At 44.9% G+C, this 15,827-nt stretch overlaps 3 protein-coding genes and 1 pseudogene across 3 annotated transcripts; 3 read left to right on the forward strand and 1 right to left on the reverse strand.

The window, feature by feature from the left end:
- Positions 1-424: 424 nt before the first annotated feature.
- Positions 425-2,686, reverse strand: LOC136480197 (uncharacterized protein At5g02240-like). Its single transcript, XM_066477816.1, has 7 exons — positions 2,509-2,686; positions 1,878-2,149; positions 1,745-1,781; positions 1,549-1,646; positions 1,399-1,460; positions 952-1,075; positions 425-810 (listed from the first exon to the last, which is right to left on the reverse strand). Exons 1-7 carry the CDS (start codon positions 2,567-2,569, stop codon positions 691-693), a joined length of 774 nt encoding a protein of 257 aa, XP_066333913.1. The 5' UTR covers positions 2,570-2,686; the 3' UTR covers positions 425-690.
- A 136-nt stretch (positions 2,687-2,822) lies between these two features.
- LOC136480204 (uncharacterized) lies at positions 2,823-5,881 on the forward strand (annotated as a pseudogene).
- A 1,717-nt stretch (positions 5,882-7,598) lies between these two features.
- Positions 7,599-8,695, forward strand: LOC136480211 (cyclin-dependent protein kinase inhibitor SMR4-like). The gene has a single exon (XM_066477826.1). It carries the CDS (start codon positions 7,929-7,931, stop codon positions 8,205-8,207), a length of 279 nt encoding a protein of 92 aa, XP_066333923.1. The 5' UTR covers positions 7,599-7,928; the 3' UTR covers positions 8,208-8,695.
- A 3,427-nt stretch (positions 8,696-12,122) lies between these two features.
- On the forward strand, positions 12,123-15,419 carry LOC136492531 (hsp70 nucleotide exchange factor fes1-like). Its single transcript, XM_066488535.1, has 6 exons — positions 12,123-12,438; positions 12,747-12,889; positions 13,676-13,726; positions 13,824-14,045; positions 14,169-14,271; positions 14,652-15,419. Exons 1-6 carry the CDS (start codon positions 12,350-12,352, stop codon positions 15,160-15,162), a joined length of 1,119 nt encoding a protein of 372 aa, XP_066344632.1. The 5' UTR covers positions 12,123-12,349; the 3' UTR covers positions 15,163-15,419.
- The last annotated feature ends 408 nt before the right edge of the window (positions 15,420-15,827 follow it).

Consider the following 15,827-nt stretch of genomic DNA (forward strand, 5'->3'; position numbering starts at 1 on the left):
AACCACGGACCTAATACGAACCAACCAGGTGCACGCATCTTGAAGTTCATCCAACGGATAGAAGCGTCGCCTGAGAGAGAGACAGATTTCAGGCGACCGTACAATAGGAAATGTGATAAATATAACTTCTAGGTATATGCCTGACATATTTGTGTAATAGGGTAACAGTACGCTGATTTTGTTTTGTTGAACCGGTAGGCAGTAGCACCACGAAGTTTCACTTCATGGTTTCAATGTTTGAAACCATCGCTTCAGTTGAGTTAAAAACATTGAGGTGATAGTCGTCAGCAGCAGCACTCCCATGGCCATGGGGTTCTGATGAAGCTCCTATATCTGCCTTGTTCAGAGAACAAGCAGGATGGCTGCAGCTTTCACCGCTAGGATGTCACTGGAACGACGGGGGAAGTTGCAGCTGAAGAATCCAAGCAGGTGACTAACTGTGCTGGATAAATTGTGCCCAACAATTTATGCAAATAGGGGTTCCTAATTACTGTCATATTGGCTCTTAACAGTTTACACAATGGCAACTAGACATTCAGCGGTGTACTGCAAACAATGCACCGATTTCTTTCTTCAGTTTTAATACAGCTTTGCAATTGCACCAAACTGCATCTCCATGCTCAAGCTACCTGATTATATCTCCAGACACCATGAAATCTAGAGCTTGCAGTAGGCTTCTCAGCAGCTCACTCAAAACCGAGCAGTAATCTGGGAGAACAGCGCACGAAAGTCCTTTGTTGGCGTGCCCACACCTTCAGGCTTCGAGGCCAAATCAAATGCCTTGAACTTGGCCTCTTCATACTGCAGAGCCTATTATCAGAGAAGAAAAATGATTAAACTCAGAATGGCTGTCTCACCACGCTGTCCAATGGACCCATGGCTATACACAATTTTAACCAGGTCCTTTCAGACAGATCTGTACAGATGGTGGTTTAGAGCATATATATATACCTGGACACAAACCTCAGCCACATCGGCTCTAGGAATCGACTTTGTGTCAGTCTGGAGAAGTTCATCGTCTTTCCCCACAATTAACTCTCTCACTCCTCCATCCTTGTCTTGTAGACCTCCTGGCCTAAAATTTAAGGCACAGAAGAAAGCAGCATCAGATTATGTAACAGAGAAGGAAATGAGATTGAATATTTTCTTTTGTATTAGCCTCATGCGATTTCCAGGCTTTACACTAGAGATGTACTAGATAGTACACAAAGTATTTTTTTCAGTTGTCCAAAAACAAGGATCAGCACATTGTCCCTTAAGAGTCCTAAATATCTCTTTACTTCTTTACACGCACAAAACAAAGAGTAATAATCTACTGAATCGAGACTACCATAACAAAAAGCAGCAGTAGAATTTTCCATCTGTTCTAAATATTGTGTACTATATACTACTCTGTACCTTATGATTGTATAAGGGACTCCACTGTCTGCCAAATACTGTTCTGCCTTGCGCTTCCATACCTACAGCAAACATATGCAATAATCAAGATCCCACTTTTACATTTTGTGAATAGTAGTTGCCTAATGGAACAGTCAGATTTTAGCTTACCAGTATATTGCCATGACCCAGGCTGTTCAGCGGATGGTTAGGATTTGTTCCTCCCATAGATCCCACCAACACAATATGCTTCACTCCAGCAGCTTTAGCTGCCAATATATGTCCAAATTAACAATCATTTATGCTCTGAAGTATATGATCTACCAAAAAATTAGAAAGTGATGCACTGAGCAGAATGAATGCATACCAGCATCAATCTGATTCTTTTGGCCAACCCAATCCACCTAAAACAACCACAACCAATGTTATCACAAATTAAACTGTTCAATAACAAATTCTACTAATGCGCATACAATCTTGGACAAGATTCATCAACCCACCTGCTCAGGGTACATTCCATCTTCATAGTAGAACTCAGGCCGCCCACCTTTGCTAGGATCGAAACCCGGTTTCATTTTCGGGGCTGCACTGGTGAGGATTATGAGCGCATCGATCCCTTGTACAGCAGGTGCTAGACGATCTGCATCTCTTATGTCGGCAATGTAAACATCGCCGGCTCCCCCAATCTTCTGCTTGCTCTCCTCTGTCCTGACTAGCCCTCTTGCCACGAACTGCTCGGACCTCTCTTTCAGTTTGTTGTAGACAATTTGGCCTAACATCAAGTTTGACTCCCGCGTGAGCAGTGAATGCAAAGAGAAACACAGTTGCAGAAATTGCTACACACCTACTGCACCCTTACTAGCGTTACAATTCAGCACTAAACTGTACAAGACGGTAGCCAAATTGAGGGGGGAAAAAACTAAAATCCAAGGCCGTTCCCATTTGGATCACCATTCCCTAACCACTCTAGCCAGCCAAATTCCCCATCTCAGCAGCCTTGAACAACAGGCAAATCGACTGATCATCATCTCTCTGTTTTTTCACTTCCCTACGAAGCAGTACTGAAGCACGCGCGACGACTGCGAGGCCTAAATGCTGCGCTACCGGAACTGACGGGGAAAGCAGAGCTACCTGTGCGGCCCCCGGCGCCGGTGACGAGGACGGTTGGACGGGAAGCGGCCAAATCCGCCATGACTTCTCGCGACGATTCGATTCGTGCTGGACTCCCCCTCTCGGTCGGTGGTGTAGAGAGCCTCGGGCCGCGGAGGTGGGTTGGAGAACCGTCTAGAAGGTCGTGCCGATCCGACTCGCCCCAAAGCCAAGTGGAGGGCGCGTGGCGCGGAGGGCGCCCACGTCACCCATGTCGCAGTAGGCCCACACGAACCAGCCCAGCCCATGCAAGGCCCGCGATCTCAATAGAACGGGCTAAACTCCGCGCATCGTCACCAGATGAGGAAAAGGAAAGAGGGCTAAAACCCTAGCAATCGCCTCCTCGCCGTCACCGTCGGACGAGGCAGGCATGGCCGCGGGGGGCACCGCCGACTTCTTCTACCGCGAGTCACAACGGCTGGGCTACGTCGCTCGCTCCGTGTTTAAGGTGAGCCCCCGCTTCCACCCTGACTCCCTGTTGGGCTGTTGCCTGTTGCCTGTTGCTATCTCTTCCCCTTTCATGACTCTGAGCGGTTGCTTCGCCGCTGCAGCTGATCCAGATGCAGAAGCAGCACAAGCTCATCGCGCCGGGCGCCGCCGTGCTCGACCTAGGCTGCGCCCAAGGCGCGTGGCTCCAGGTGAGCTTCCATTACTCTTCCTCGTCTCCTCGAGCTCCTGAGTACGCGATCAGTCCTCATTTCCACATGTCTGTGATTAACTTGCTCGGTGGGGCGGCCGCTTGCAGGTGCCCTGTCAGAACCTGGGCCCCCTCGAAAAGGGTGGCGTTGTTGTCGGCGTCGATGTTAAGGTCAGTTGGCACTTGACAGTCGAATTGTCCTTGGTCGGTGCGATGATTGTTGCTGAATTGGTGGTTTGTCTGGTTCAGTAATTCGGTTGTTGCAGAGCAGAAGGTGAAGGTCCCCTCTGCGCACTGTGACTCACGGGTCAGGACGCTCCGTGCAGATGTCATGACTCTGATGAAGCAGCAGGCTCGGGCGATGTCGCCACAGGTTCGAATCCTTGATTGCTTGTGGCGTGATTGAATACTTATGCTTGGATGTGATGATTGCGACACAATGAATAGTGTGGCATATTGCTCAGTTAGGTTTGGACTTTGGATTTTACTGAATCTCATATTTGGCCTAACTACTTGTTTTGTTTGTATAACTTGGGAAGCTAGTTCTTAGATTAGATAGATAGATGGAAAGGTAAGAATTCCTATATTTTCAATTTTCAAAAAGACTCGGCGGCAATTTATTTTAGTGAGTAGGAACTAGAGATGTAATAGTCTGAATACTAAATAATTGACTATCACATAGAGCTAACTGTGATTCTATATGAAACCATGCATCTATTCAGCCTTTATTGGTGAAATGAAAACCATAATTGTCAGTTATTAAATTGAGACTGGCATTCTCTGTGACAAGAGGGTACCACAAAAGCTAAAAGGTAAGTTCTATAGAACGACGATTAGACCGGCTATGTTGTATGGAGCAGAATGTTGGCCTACAAAGATTCGACATGTTCAACAACTGAGTGTTGTAGAAATGCGTATGTTGCGATGGATTTGCGGTCACACAAGAATGTACCGAGTTCGGAACGATGATATACGTGATCGCCTAGAGGTAGCACCAATTGAAGAAAAGCTTGTCCAACATTGGTTGAGGTGGTTTGGCCATGTCCAAAGGAGACCTCCAGAGGCACCAGTGCATTGTGGAGTCCTAAGCAAGCTAATAATATGAGGAGAGGTAGAGGAAGGCCAAAATTGACATGGGGGGGGGGGGGGGGGGGGGCAATAAAAAGATATTTAAAAGCTTAGGATATACCTAGAGATCTATGTTTGAATAGGAGTACTTGGAAAGCAGCTATTGAAGTGCCTGAATCGTGACTTGGGGCTATTGTGGGTTTCAACTCTAGCCTATCCCAACTTGCTTGGGACTGAAAGGCTATGTTGTTGTAAATTGAGAGCATTGTCACTCAGGAGAAGCTGTGCTCACTTATTTTGTTCAACACTCTGCCCTATGTTTGTGAGTTAAGTTAAGCCATCCCTCCGTCCTTCCTTCCCTCCAATACTAATCTTAGGAGGATTCATCGATTGAAAAACCGTTTCTAGCTTGTTAAATATGGTTAGAAAGACCAAAGCAAGGATTTCAGTTATAGTATCTGTGTGATCTTGTAATCAGTGCTAGCTATAGTTTGATTAATGGATTTTAATGTTTTATCCTCGTGTACAGGAACGAGGATTCTCTGTGATACTGTCAGACGTGTCCACCAGTTTCAGGGATCACAACCAAAGATGGAGCTATATCTTGTGAGTTGGGCATGCGTGCTCTCTCGCTGGCTGTAGGGAAGATAAAGTTAAAAGAGTCTGATTACAGTGAGACACTAGTGAAGTATCTGAGCTCCACCGAGCCCAATCCTGATGAGGATGGTGTTCTTCATTGTGGAGGCAACCTAGTAATGAAGTTCCTGGAGAATGAGGACATATCAGGTCATTATAAGTTCTGGCCATTATCTGATCTTAGAAACAGTAAATTAATTGTACTGTTTCATCTGACAGTGACAATTTGGCCCAGCTAAAACTGACCCCGACTGTCTACCATTGTGTGGCGCAGGGTTTGGCAAATTCTGCAAGGTGAAGTTCAAGAAAGTATCCTTGTTGAGACCCAAGGCGACTTGGCCTAGCTCGAGGGAGATCTACATGATCTGCGAAGGTTTGCGGTAGAAAGGAGGGCTCTTCAGAAGGCACAAGAGGAGACTCCACGATGCTAGGTCATTTCAGTTGCCCTGAACTGGAGGCAATTGTTCTAGCTGTTGGCTAACTGGCAATTTGACACAACTGTGTTTTGATCCTTCGAGGGCAAGATACAGCAAAAACCTTGGTGTTGCCTGTGTGATAAATTTTATTGAACCGTGCTAGTAGTTCGTCTAGTAGGTGAAAAAAGATGAGTTAAATCCTTTCTGTGAGCCTGAAACCCTTGCTTTCTGTGTTGTAAATTTCCATTCCTCCAGGCCAACTCAGGTTGTGCCCCGAGAGAAGCGAAAACATTTGCGGGCCATGGGCCCGGTGGGCCGGCCCACATTGCGGCTTGCGATGGCATTGCGAGTCAGCGAGCTATGCGCGGTGGTGGCTGGGTGGAGTGGAAGTGCCAGATGCGGATGCGCGCCAGAAATTTCTGACCTGCAGGACCTGCGAGAAGCCGAGAACGGACACATACAGTGCCACGGAGACACGACTGTGCCACGCTGGCGCAAACCTTTTGGCTGTAAGAGCAACCACAATGTATATGGGCTAAGTAGTTTATATGGGTAGCTTTTGTGTCAGTGGACTATAGCTATTGTTGTCTCCACAATATTTCAGCCAACAAGTAGGCCTCGTTCGCTGGTCTGAAACTTGGCTGAAACTGGCTGGTTTTGTGAGAGAGAAACGCTGTAGCGGCTGGTTGATGAATAGTGTTTTGAGAGGGGGAATCAGCCTGCTGGTCTGGTTTACCAGACCAGCGAACACCGCCGTAGTCCATAAGATGGGTCCCATATAAGATAAAAAATTCTCCATTTATGAGATAAAAAATTCTCTCTTTACAATCCTGTATAAAATCAAGAAAGAGAGAGGGAGAAGTGAGAAAAAGTAATATTTTTTATTTTTTATGGGTAGTCCATAAGCTTATGGGTACCTTTTATTATGGACTATCCTATAAACTGGTCTTACAATGTTTCAACTACCTAATAGTAAATATTTTAATCCTATGGACTACCTTATGGCAAATATTGAGGTTGCTCTAAAGCAAGTAAGCAACCGGCAGGCTCCACGTGTCGCGCCCCCAGCCACAACCTGGTCTGCCGGTGCGCGAGGTGGAGCCCACGTACCGAAGCGATATGCTCGTCTGCTCTGCTCGAGACCGTACCATTTTCTTGCCTATCCATCCCTCCATGTCTTCTCCAGCGACTAATCAGGCCTTGTTTAGTTTCACCTTAACTTCCAAAAAGTTACTATAGTACCTGTCACATCGAATATTTGTGGCCCGTGCGTGAAGCATTAAATGTAGACGAAAAGAAAAACTAATTGCATAGTTTGGTGGGAAATTGCGAGACGAACGTTTTGAGCCTAATTAGTTCATATTTGAACACTATTTGCCAAATAAAAACGAACATGCTACAGTAGCCCCAAAATCCAAATTTCGCGAACTAAACTAGGGCTCAATGTTTGAGGTTGCATTTGAACGGCCACACCAGCCTGGGATCCACTGCGATTAGGATATATACTCGCTCTGGACTCCTCGGTTGGATTGTGGTACTATTCCCTCCGTTTTCAGAAACTTGCAAGTCGTGTCACCGAGCTTTTATTTTTATTTTTCCAAATTTAAGCCTGAAAACTAATCAATGTTTGTAGAGCTTCCACTGCACTTATTTACTTGTGTATTTTTGGGATTATTCTTATACATACAGCTAGGTAACTTCAAATAAGACACGTGTGCATTAGGCTTGCATAAGTTTTTGTTATGTTATACTGAGTAAGTACAGTATATTCCAAGACGAATTTAAGAGAACCAGTGCCCTGCTCGTTTGGCTAATAAGCCATGACTAAAATACTATTAATTAATTTGTTGTGAGAGAAAAATACTATTCATTAGCTGAAAAAATATGACTTATAAACAAGCGAACAGGTTGTAGGTAGAAACAACCGTGCGTCCATACCATACCAGCTCCTCTAAACGTCTCTTTAGAGGTACAATAAGACTCCGTTTTTTTGACAAAAGGTCAGACCTCTTCATTTAAAAAATGCATATTTTTCCTGTTTTTTCTATAAAATAAACTGATTTCTACAAAAAAAAAAAATTATATACACAATTGAAATAGTGCAATGTAAAGACACCCGGCGAAGCGATGCACAGAGAATCCTCGACGGAGGTCTAGACCATTCCGCCACTTTCGACCGACGCGTTTCCCGCGCACTGGGCAGCTGGTGACACGTAACTCTCCCAACCATCCCGCCACCTCCCTTACCAGCGACCGCACACCCACATCCCACTGACATCCTTGCCCGGTTCCGCCTCGACCCCACGAGTCATGCAGCGCTCGGGCACCCAACGCGGCCCCCTCCCGTCACACCAGTACGGCACCGCCACGCCGCTGGAGGTGTGGACTGGACTCCACTTGAGCTCGCGCGCTGGTGTGGTGTTGCTGTTGCGCTTGCGCTTGAACCACCAGCACCCACCGGCCACCGCCTATATTACCCCTCCCTCCTCCGCCGGCTCACCAGAGACTCGCTCTCGCTTGCGTAGCTGCGTCGCCATTGCGCTGCTTGATTGCTCTGTGTCTGTCGCGAGAGAGGCGGAGGAGCCGAGGAGGTCTAGACCATTCCGCTTGAGATCAACAAGCAAGACATCCAGAGAGAGAGAGAGATGGAGGTGGAGCACGGTGAAGAGATGATGGTGGTCGTGGCGGGGGAGGAGGAGGGGTGGCAGACGCCGAGGCGCAAGGACTGCCGCATCCCGGTGGTGCCACCGTGCCCGGCGGCGCCGCCGAGGAAGAAGGCCGTCGCGATAGCGGAGGCGGCCGGAGGGAGCGGCGGCGGCAGGCGCCGGGACCTGCCCAAGGTCGGGTACTTCCAGCCGCCGGACCTCGAGTCCCTGTTCGTGCTCGCACCGCGGCGGAGGCAGGCGGCCTCAAGCTGTGCGTGATAAGGCTGCACGCCATGCGTACGTGCTCACGCGGCACTGGCGGGCGGCCATGTGGTTCTCCGGGCTCCGGCCGGCGATAGGTAGCTGGTTGTAGAGTAGTTGTATGGTATGTCTACGTAGACGTAGTTCTGTACTAGTAGGTGTAGGGATGCAGCTTGCAGCACATCTTACCCTTCTTTTTTGGGGTCTTTTTGGAGAAGATGGATGTGCTGCCGTTTGCTGCTCTGATGCCTGTGTGCGTGCGTGCGTGTTATTGCAGTTAGGGCCTCGTTTATCCCTTGTTTAGTTGATCCTAAAATCCAAAAAGTTGCTACCGTACCTGTCACGTCGAATGTTTGCGGCCCGTGCATGGAGCATTAAATGTAGACGAAAAGAAAAACTAATTGCACAGTTTGGTGGGAAATTACGAGACGAACGTTTTAAGCCTAATTAGTCAATGTTTGGACACTATTTACCAAATAAAAACGAAGGTGCTACAGTAACCCAAAATCCAAATTTCGTGAACTAAACAAGGACTTAGATGCTGAAAAAATTTCAAACCGATAAATAGTACCACTTTTGTCTTATTTGGCAAATATTGTCCAATCGTAGACCAACTAGGCTCAAAAGATTCATCTCGTGATTTCCAACTAAACTGTATAATTAGTTATTTTTTTACCTACATTTAATACTCCATGCAAGCGGCTAAAAATTGATGTAATAAAAAGAGTAAAAAAACTTATAATTTAGATGGCATCTAAACAAGACCTAGCTAAGAGATCGACAAAAGTAGCAGTAGGAGATCGATGGAGGTCAAAAGGGCCTCAAAAGTTTGGAACCTGTGTACGTCAGTACGTACGTGTGTACCATCATATGTTGTGAATGTTCTCTGTGAGGGTGGACAAATGTGCCTTGCGTTACTCCGCGTCCGTTTCTGATGAATCTTTTTGGTCTCTAGTTCTACCAAAATCTAAACTTTAGCATTATGTAAAAAGAAGATTTTTTATTTCTATTTATGAAATAAAAAACTAATTGCACAGTTTGGTGGTACTTTACGAGACGAACGTTTTGAGTCTAATTAGTCAACGATTGGACAATTATTACCAAATACAAACGAAATGCTACATGATGCTACAGTGACTTTGCCGGCGCCGAATCGGTCCAACTAAACGAGGGCTTTTTCTCTTGGCTGGAAGTTTTTTTTGGTTGCCTCTTATCTGGGTACAGCTGTAGTATCTGTTCGTACACACGCACACTCACTCACTCAATATACGCACACTACTCACACACACCACCCGTGTACAAACAAACCTACAACTACACTCAGATCTGAAGATCACATCTTTTCTTGAGATCACCGAAATCCTCAAATTCCGTAGGCGACAGGCACATCACGATCCTATTGTAACGTCACGCGAAAAAGGCACTGTTTATAATTGGATGCTGCACAGCACACACCCGGGTACGGCACCAGCGCTGCGATCGCCGGGGATCGAACGCTGGCGGGCAGACTCGCCACCGCGAGTACTACCACTGAGCCACTGGCTCGTTCGCTCTTGGCTGGAAGTTGTTTCGCCGACGGGGTCGATGCCTCTATGTCTGCGGTGTGATCAGGGTCACCGCGTTTATTTGTGTGCCCGTTCCACACTGGGCGATTCGTTGCAGGAAGAAACAGCAGATTAAGAAATGTTTGTATCGCAACGAGCGGTTTGAGTATATGTTTTAGGTATGTTTGGATCAGCTGGCAGGGCCAGTTACTAATTGGGTTAAAATTAGATAAGGTTAAAAATCAGTTCAGATTAGAGATGAGGAAGTTCGGGGACGTTTGGAAAGTTTGATATTTACTGTGTAGCCTCGAAGCTGTACAGCAGTGCTGTGTGTTTGGGCCCAGTTTAGTTCCCTCTCAAAATGCCAAATTTTTCAAGATTCTCGTCACATCGAATCTTTGGACGCATGTATGAAGTATTAAATATAAATAAAAAATAAAACTAATTACACAGTTTAGACGAAATCCACAAGACAAATCTTTTAAGCCTAATTAGACTATGATTGGACACTAATTGTCAAATAACAACGAAAATGCTACCGTGTCATTTTACCAAAAATTTCGATATCTAAACAGGCCCCATCGTTTAGCCAGTTACATCAAGGCGCTATGCTGGCAAGAAAATCGTTGCTAGCCTAGGCTAGCCAATCTGGCTCGCTCAGCCTGGCAAGGCTTGCCTTGCCCAGCAAGATATGGTGAAGCAAGGTGGCAACGGAACCAAACGCGCTTTTAGTTACTCTCTTGATCCTCTCTCTTAGGCCCTGTTCGCTTGTCTTAAAAATGGCTTGTTCGGCTTCTTTTTTCAGCCGAAACAGTGTTTCTCTTTCATTTTCAGCCAGTTTCAGATCAGCGAACGAGGCCTTAGTTACTCTCTTCGTTCTCCCCGCCTCTAAGTTACTCCCTTGCCCTCTCAAAATGAATGCACATCTTGCTTATCGAGAATTATCCATGAGTCATTTTTCTTTTAAATTTAACTAAATATTGGGTCAAAATTAGATGACGTTAAAAATCAGTCCAGATTAGATGAGGTAGCTAGTTACTGGAGTAGTTTGCTACAGTTAGTCGAAGTCTTGTCTAACAAATAGTCTATCTATTGCCCCTTATCTAGATGGATTAGAGTTAATTTTAACCAAGGCTCTGCTTGACCCTATAGTGATTTAGCCATTAAACTTTAGACTCTAATATAAATGGAAGATCTAAATGTTGTCTGAAGTAACCACTAAAGTTTTAGTCCTTAATAATATTAACCAAATAAAATTTAGGCAAAAAATCTAAATAGCCACTAAATTTTTAGCTAGCTAACTAATGACCTTTGGTATCAAAATAGACATGCATTAAAATTCCCCTCTCCTCCTCATCGTCGTATTCACAAGGAGCGCGATCCGTGCGGTGCGGTACGACGTGCTCGACAAGGTCGATTTCACCATTTTCAATCGATCTCACCGGTGGAAGTTTTTAACACCATCTTTAAAAATGTAAAATAGAATCAATATATCTCATTGTATAACTTCATTTTTTTATTTCATATAAATTAATTTATAACTCATCTAAAGTTAGAAACCGAGCCAAGGGAATTTTTATTCCCATAAAGTTCACATTCTTTCTCTTTTTTAAAACCTTGCTCGTTTATGTATGACACAAAATTTTAATATGTTATGACACAAAGACAAATAATAAATTACAAAAATAACAATTTACTTGTCCTAGTTGGTGACACAAGTGTGTTGCCTGAAATTATCTTAAAATTCAGGCGCCTGAAATGTAGGAGAAGTGGTGAAAAAATAAAAAAAAAAATGCTATTTTGAAAAGGTGAAATGAAAAATTACCGATTGAAATGATGGAATTTCAATCTCACGATTCTAATTGTCATTTCAAGAGGAGCGTATTTATGCAAATCTTTTGTTGCGTCGTTTTGAAAACGAACAAAAATGTTTTATAGAATGTAAAAGATTCGTAAACACTTCAACACCGATTCCCTCTGCAGCCAAGCGTTCGTACGATTCGTACTTCCAGGGCACCCTATCGGAAGCAAACTTCGAGGTGCTTGAGGTGCTGTTCCCAGCATCCAGGGCGATGACCGGTGGAGCAACGCGGTCTGGTACTTTAGCTAGATCGTAGTCTAGGTTGATCCCAATGGATCCCAAGGTTGTCATAGTCAAAATGTAGTTCCTTTGAGGTAACTGTCGGGCCAGGAACGATCTATATTGTATTTCAAACTTCTATCTTCTTAATACAATGATACGCAATGCTCCTACGTATTCAATAAAAAAAACGAAGCCCGGTGGAAATGGGCCCCTGAAGTCAAGTTCATGGCCCACGGACGTCCAGGAGGGGACGCTGCCGGCCACACAAACCGCAAGGTTCGGGAGTACTCGGGAACCTGCCGCCGCATCCACACGACGCCACGACTGACGACGGGGAGCCCCGGTCTCCCTCCGAGTCTCGTCTCCCTCCACCGCCACCTCCCCGCATAAAAGCAGACAAGAGAGCTTTGCAGCGAGAGAAGCCGAGAACCCTATCGATCTCGCCTGAAGTAATCCGCACCTATCGTGAGCAGAACCCTACAGTTCGTCTCGCCTCATCTCGCAGCACCAGCTGCAGAAGAAGAACAAGGGGGATGGCGAAAGATGGGGGCCCCGACTGGAACGGCCTGTTCAAGTGGAGCATCGCCCACGGAGACGGCACCAAGCCGCCGCGTGCTCTCAGGTCTGCGACCCCCGCGTTCAGATCCCCTGCTTCCTCCCTTTGCTCTCGTCCTGTGTCGCAACCCTATTGACTCCGTGTTCATCAGTTCATATGCTTAGATTTTGCTGTCTTACTTCCTGTACACTAGATTCTTAGCGGACAGGCTTCATATGCTCAAATTTGCTTTCTTACTACGGGTTCCTTTTCTTTCCCCCTAATTTGTGTGGCTAGTAGGTTTAATACCTGTTTCCAAAATTGCTGCACTTAATTGAAGAGAAGTGGGATAAATTGTTAGTGTGGTTCTTAATTTCATTGATTTGGTTCTGCAGCGAGGAAGACAGAAAATGGTTCATGGAGGCTATGCAAGCCAACACGATAGATGTTGTGAAGAGGATGAAGGAGATCACTCAGGTGATGAAAACTCCAGAAGATGTCTTGCAGTCTCAGGGTGTGACCCCAGAGAACATTGAAGGTATTGTTTGGGCATTCCAATGCTTCCTTAGTTGATTTTTAGTTTCTCTACAAAAATGGCTCATTTTTAAAATCATTGACCTTTATTGCTGATATGTTTAGTAATTGGTGAAGATCCTCACACTTCCCCTGTTCGCTTGGCTGATAAGCCGTAGCTGAAAATACTGTTGGCTGATTTGTTGCGAGAGAAAAATATTGTTTGTTGGCTGAAAAAGTACGGCTTATAAGCTAAGCGAACAGGGCCTAGTTGGACTAGGAACAGGAGGGTATTTAACGCATGAGCATGCACACAACACTTATTATGTGCAGCAGGGTGTGGTAGCATGGTTTGGAAACACAATAAACAAAGAAACCGTGTGATTATAATGGTCTAGGCTGTTAATTGATCTGCCAAAGGAACATGAGGGTATTTAACGCATCAGCATGCACGCGACACTTATTATGTGCAGCAGGGTGTGTAAACACAATAAACAAAGAAACCGTGTGATTGTAATGGTCTAGGCTGTTAATTGATCTGCCAAATGATTTAACATTGGAGGGCCTTAGCAGTATCATGTTTCATTTGCAAAAGAAATTCATAGTTCATGGTCATGGTCATATGAGGAATTCATGATTGATGGTGTTCATGTGCTGTCACTTGCCTGCTAATTGCTAAACGAAGTTTCCAATGTTACTTGGCTGTGTATCCTCCTTGAAATTTGACTTTATGGACATTGATATTTATCATCCTTATTATTAAGTTATAGGTGTTGGCTCTTGAATAAAAAATTACTCAATCTATTTTCAGATATGTTGGATGAGCTACAGGAGCACGTTGAATCCATTGACATGGCAAATGGTAAGATACATAGTTAATCATCACTTCCTTGTAAATGCTTGTCCTAGTGGTTATTGTGGAAGTCCCAAATCCTAATGCATATACATTATTCAAACAGATCTACATTCTATTGGTGGGCTGGATCCTCTGCTTGGTTACTTGAAAAATTCAAATGCTGGCATCCGAGCAAAGGCAGCAGAAGTTGTTAGTACAATTGTGCAGAATAATCCCAAGAGTCAGCAACTTGTCATGGAATCCAATGGACTCGAGCCACTGTTGACGAACTTCAAATCAGACCCAAGTACAAATGCACGCACAAAAGCTTTAGGAGCCATATCTTGTAAGTATCACTCAGTATCATGTGGAGTATAATCCTTTGATTGAACCGTGCGAACTGTTCAGTTAATTTTCAGTGTATTTTCTGTTGGTCATGCTAACAAAACTCCGTACAATTATTTTGCAGCTCTAATTCGTCATAACCAGCCCGGAATTTCCGCATTTCGCCTGGGAAATGGCTATGCTGGATTGAAGGATGCTCTTGGTTCTGATGATGCCAGACTTCAAAGGTATGTCATGATAATAGCACACCCAGCATTCTGCAAGACATGTTGTAAATCAGGTTATTTTTCTTAAAATGGTGTCATAGACAGTAGACATGGGGTAGATGGAGTGATCTGACAGGGCACATCCCTACCAAAATTATCCCTGGAATCCTAAATGAGTAAATGACCTATGAACAAGCAGCCGTGTACTAACAGAGTCATACTACCCATGCCGTACTGAAATTCCTTGTTAATAGTAGTGTTGGTTTAAAGATGTTTTATTTACTTGTGGTAGTCTATATTTTGCTAAACTTCAATCGGATTTGTATTAGCTGAATTTTTTCTGCAGCTGAAGTCCGATTTTTGTGCAATGTGAATGACATAGTTCTGTTGTATCGATGCAGGAAAGCTCTCAATCTCATACAATACCTGCTGCACAGCAACAAGGCAGACAGGAGTGTTGCTACAGAGCTTGGTCTTCCAAAGTTGATGATGCACCTTGCGTCCAGCGATGATTCCTTGGTGCGCGAAGCTGCTCTAAGCAGCCTCCTTGAGTTGGCTCAGGACAAGACAGCTGGTAACGCTCTTCCTGACCAAGACAAGCTGAAAGACATCCTCAAGAGCCGAATCGACGGAATCAGCGCTATGGACTCTGACGATCTCCATGCCGCTCGCGAGGAGCGGCAGCTGGTGGACTCGCTCTGGAAGGAGTGCTATAACGAGCCTTCGTCTCTCAGGGAGAAGGGCCTTGTTGTGCTTCCTGGAGAGGATGCGCCCCAACAGCTGCCACCAGATGTTGCAGGAAAGATGTTTGAACCGCCACTTCGGGCGTGGGCAGCTGCAAGACCTGCTCAGGAAGACGATTCTGATTCTGGAAGCGGAAAGAAGGATCCACCATTGATGCTTAAGTTTTGACGGTCTTCAGATACCAATTCCAGTTGTTAGGCTTGGTGATGGGTCTGGAAGGCTGCAAGAGCAGACCTGATGGATGACTGTCTTTTGCCCTGTGCACACACTACATCATCCCGTATGGTTCAGTAGCGGTTCTGATAATGTGCTCTCCCTTTTGGTTCAGAGTTTGCTTTCTGAGAGACAGACGATGACATATATTGTATTATGTGATGCATTCTCTTGCACGATAGTTAATTTCATTTTCTGATGTTTTCATGATTTATCTGAATCCGATTGTTAACTAAGGTGTGAGAGGTGCTGGTGATTTATCTGCTTGCACGCTTATGTGCTTTCAGCTTCAAGGATGGCCGTAGAACATGCTGATAAAAAAATGGTTATAAGCTAATACTGGCAAATTCCAAATATCTTAATAAATTCTACAATAATAAAGATTAATTTATGGAAGAAAAAGTAAACAAAGGATATTCTTCAGTCATCTGCTAGGCAGAAGATGAAACCAACAAAATGTGCATTAAGGATCCAGAATAAATTAAACACAACACCTTCATAAATAGCCATAACTTAAACGTGGACTATGGCAGTCAGGGATCACTAGTGCTTCTATTGCAGACAATTTAGAAACAGCCGCTAATGAGCATGAGTTGCAGTTCCACCATTCACCAAAGACA

This window comes from Miscanthus floridulus, chromosome 1 (genome assembly GCF_019320115.1).
Source record: "Miscanthus floridulus cultivar M001 chromosome 1, ASM1932011v1, whole genome shotgun sequence".
NCBI classification, from domain to species: Eukaryota; Viridiplantae; Streptophyta; class Magnoliopsida; order Poales; family Poaceae; genus Miscanthus; species Miscanthus floridulus.

Bases quoted from the DNA above. Each gene is read 5' to 3' on its own strand.
- LOC136480197 (XM_066477816.1), bottom strand. From the start codon at position 2,569: ATGGCGGATTTGGCCGCTTCCCGTCCAACCGTCCTCGTCACCGGCGCC. The intron at 1,647-1,744 runs GTATGCATTCAT...ATATATTGGCAG, and splicing joins AAAGAATCAGATTGATGCTG to CTAAAGCTGCTGGAGTGAAG. The intron at 811-951 runs GTATATATATAT...CTCTGATAATAG, and splicing joins TGGCTGAGGTTTGTGTCCAG to GCTCTGCAGTATGAAGAGGC.
- LOC136480211 (XM_066477826.1), top strand. From the start codon at position 7,929: ATGGAGGTGGAGCACGGTGAAGAGATGATGGTGGTCGTGGCGGGGGAG.
- LOC136492531 (XM_066488535.1), top strand. From the start codon at position 12,350: ATGGCGAAAGATGGGGGCCCCGACTGGAACGGCCTGTTCAAGTGGAGC. The intron at 12,890-13,675 runs GTATTGTTTGGG...ATCTATTTTCAG, and splicing joins GACCCCAGAGAACATTGAAG to ATATGTTGGATGAGCTACAG. The intron at 13,727-13,823 runs GTAAGATACATA...TTATTCAAACAG, and splicing joins ATCCATTGACATGGCAAATG to ATCTACATTCTATTGGTGGG.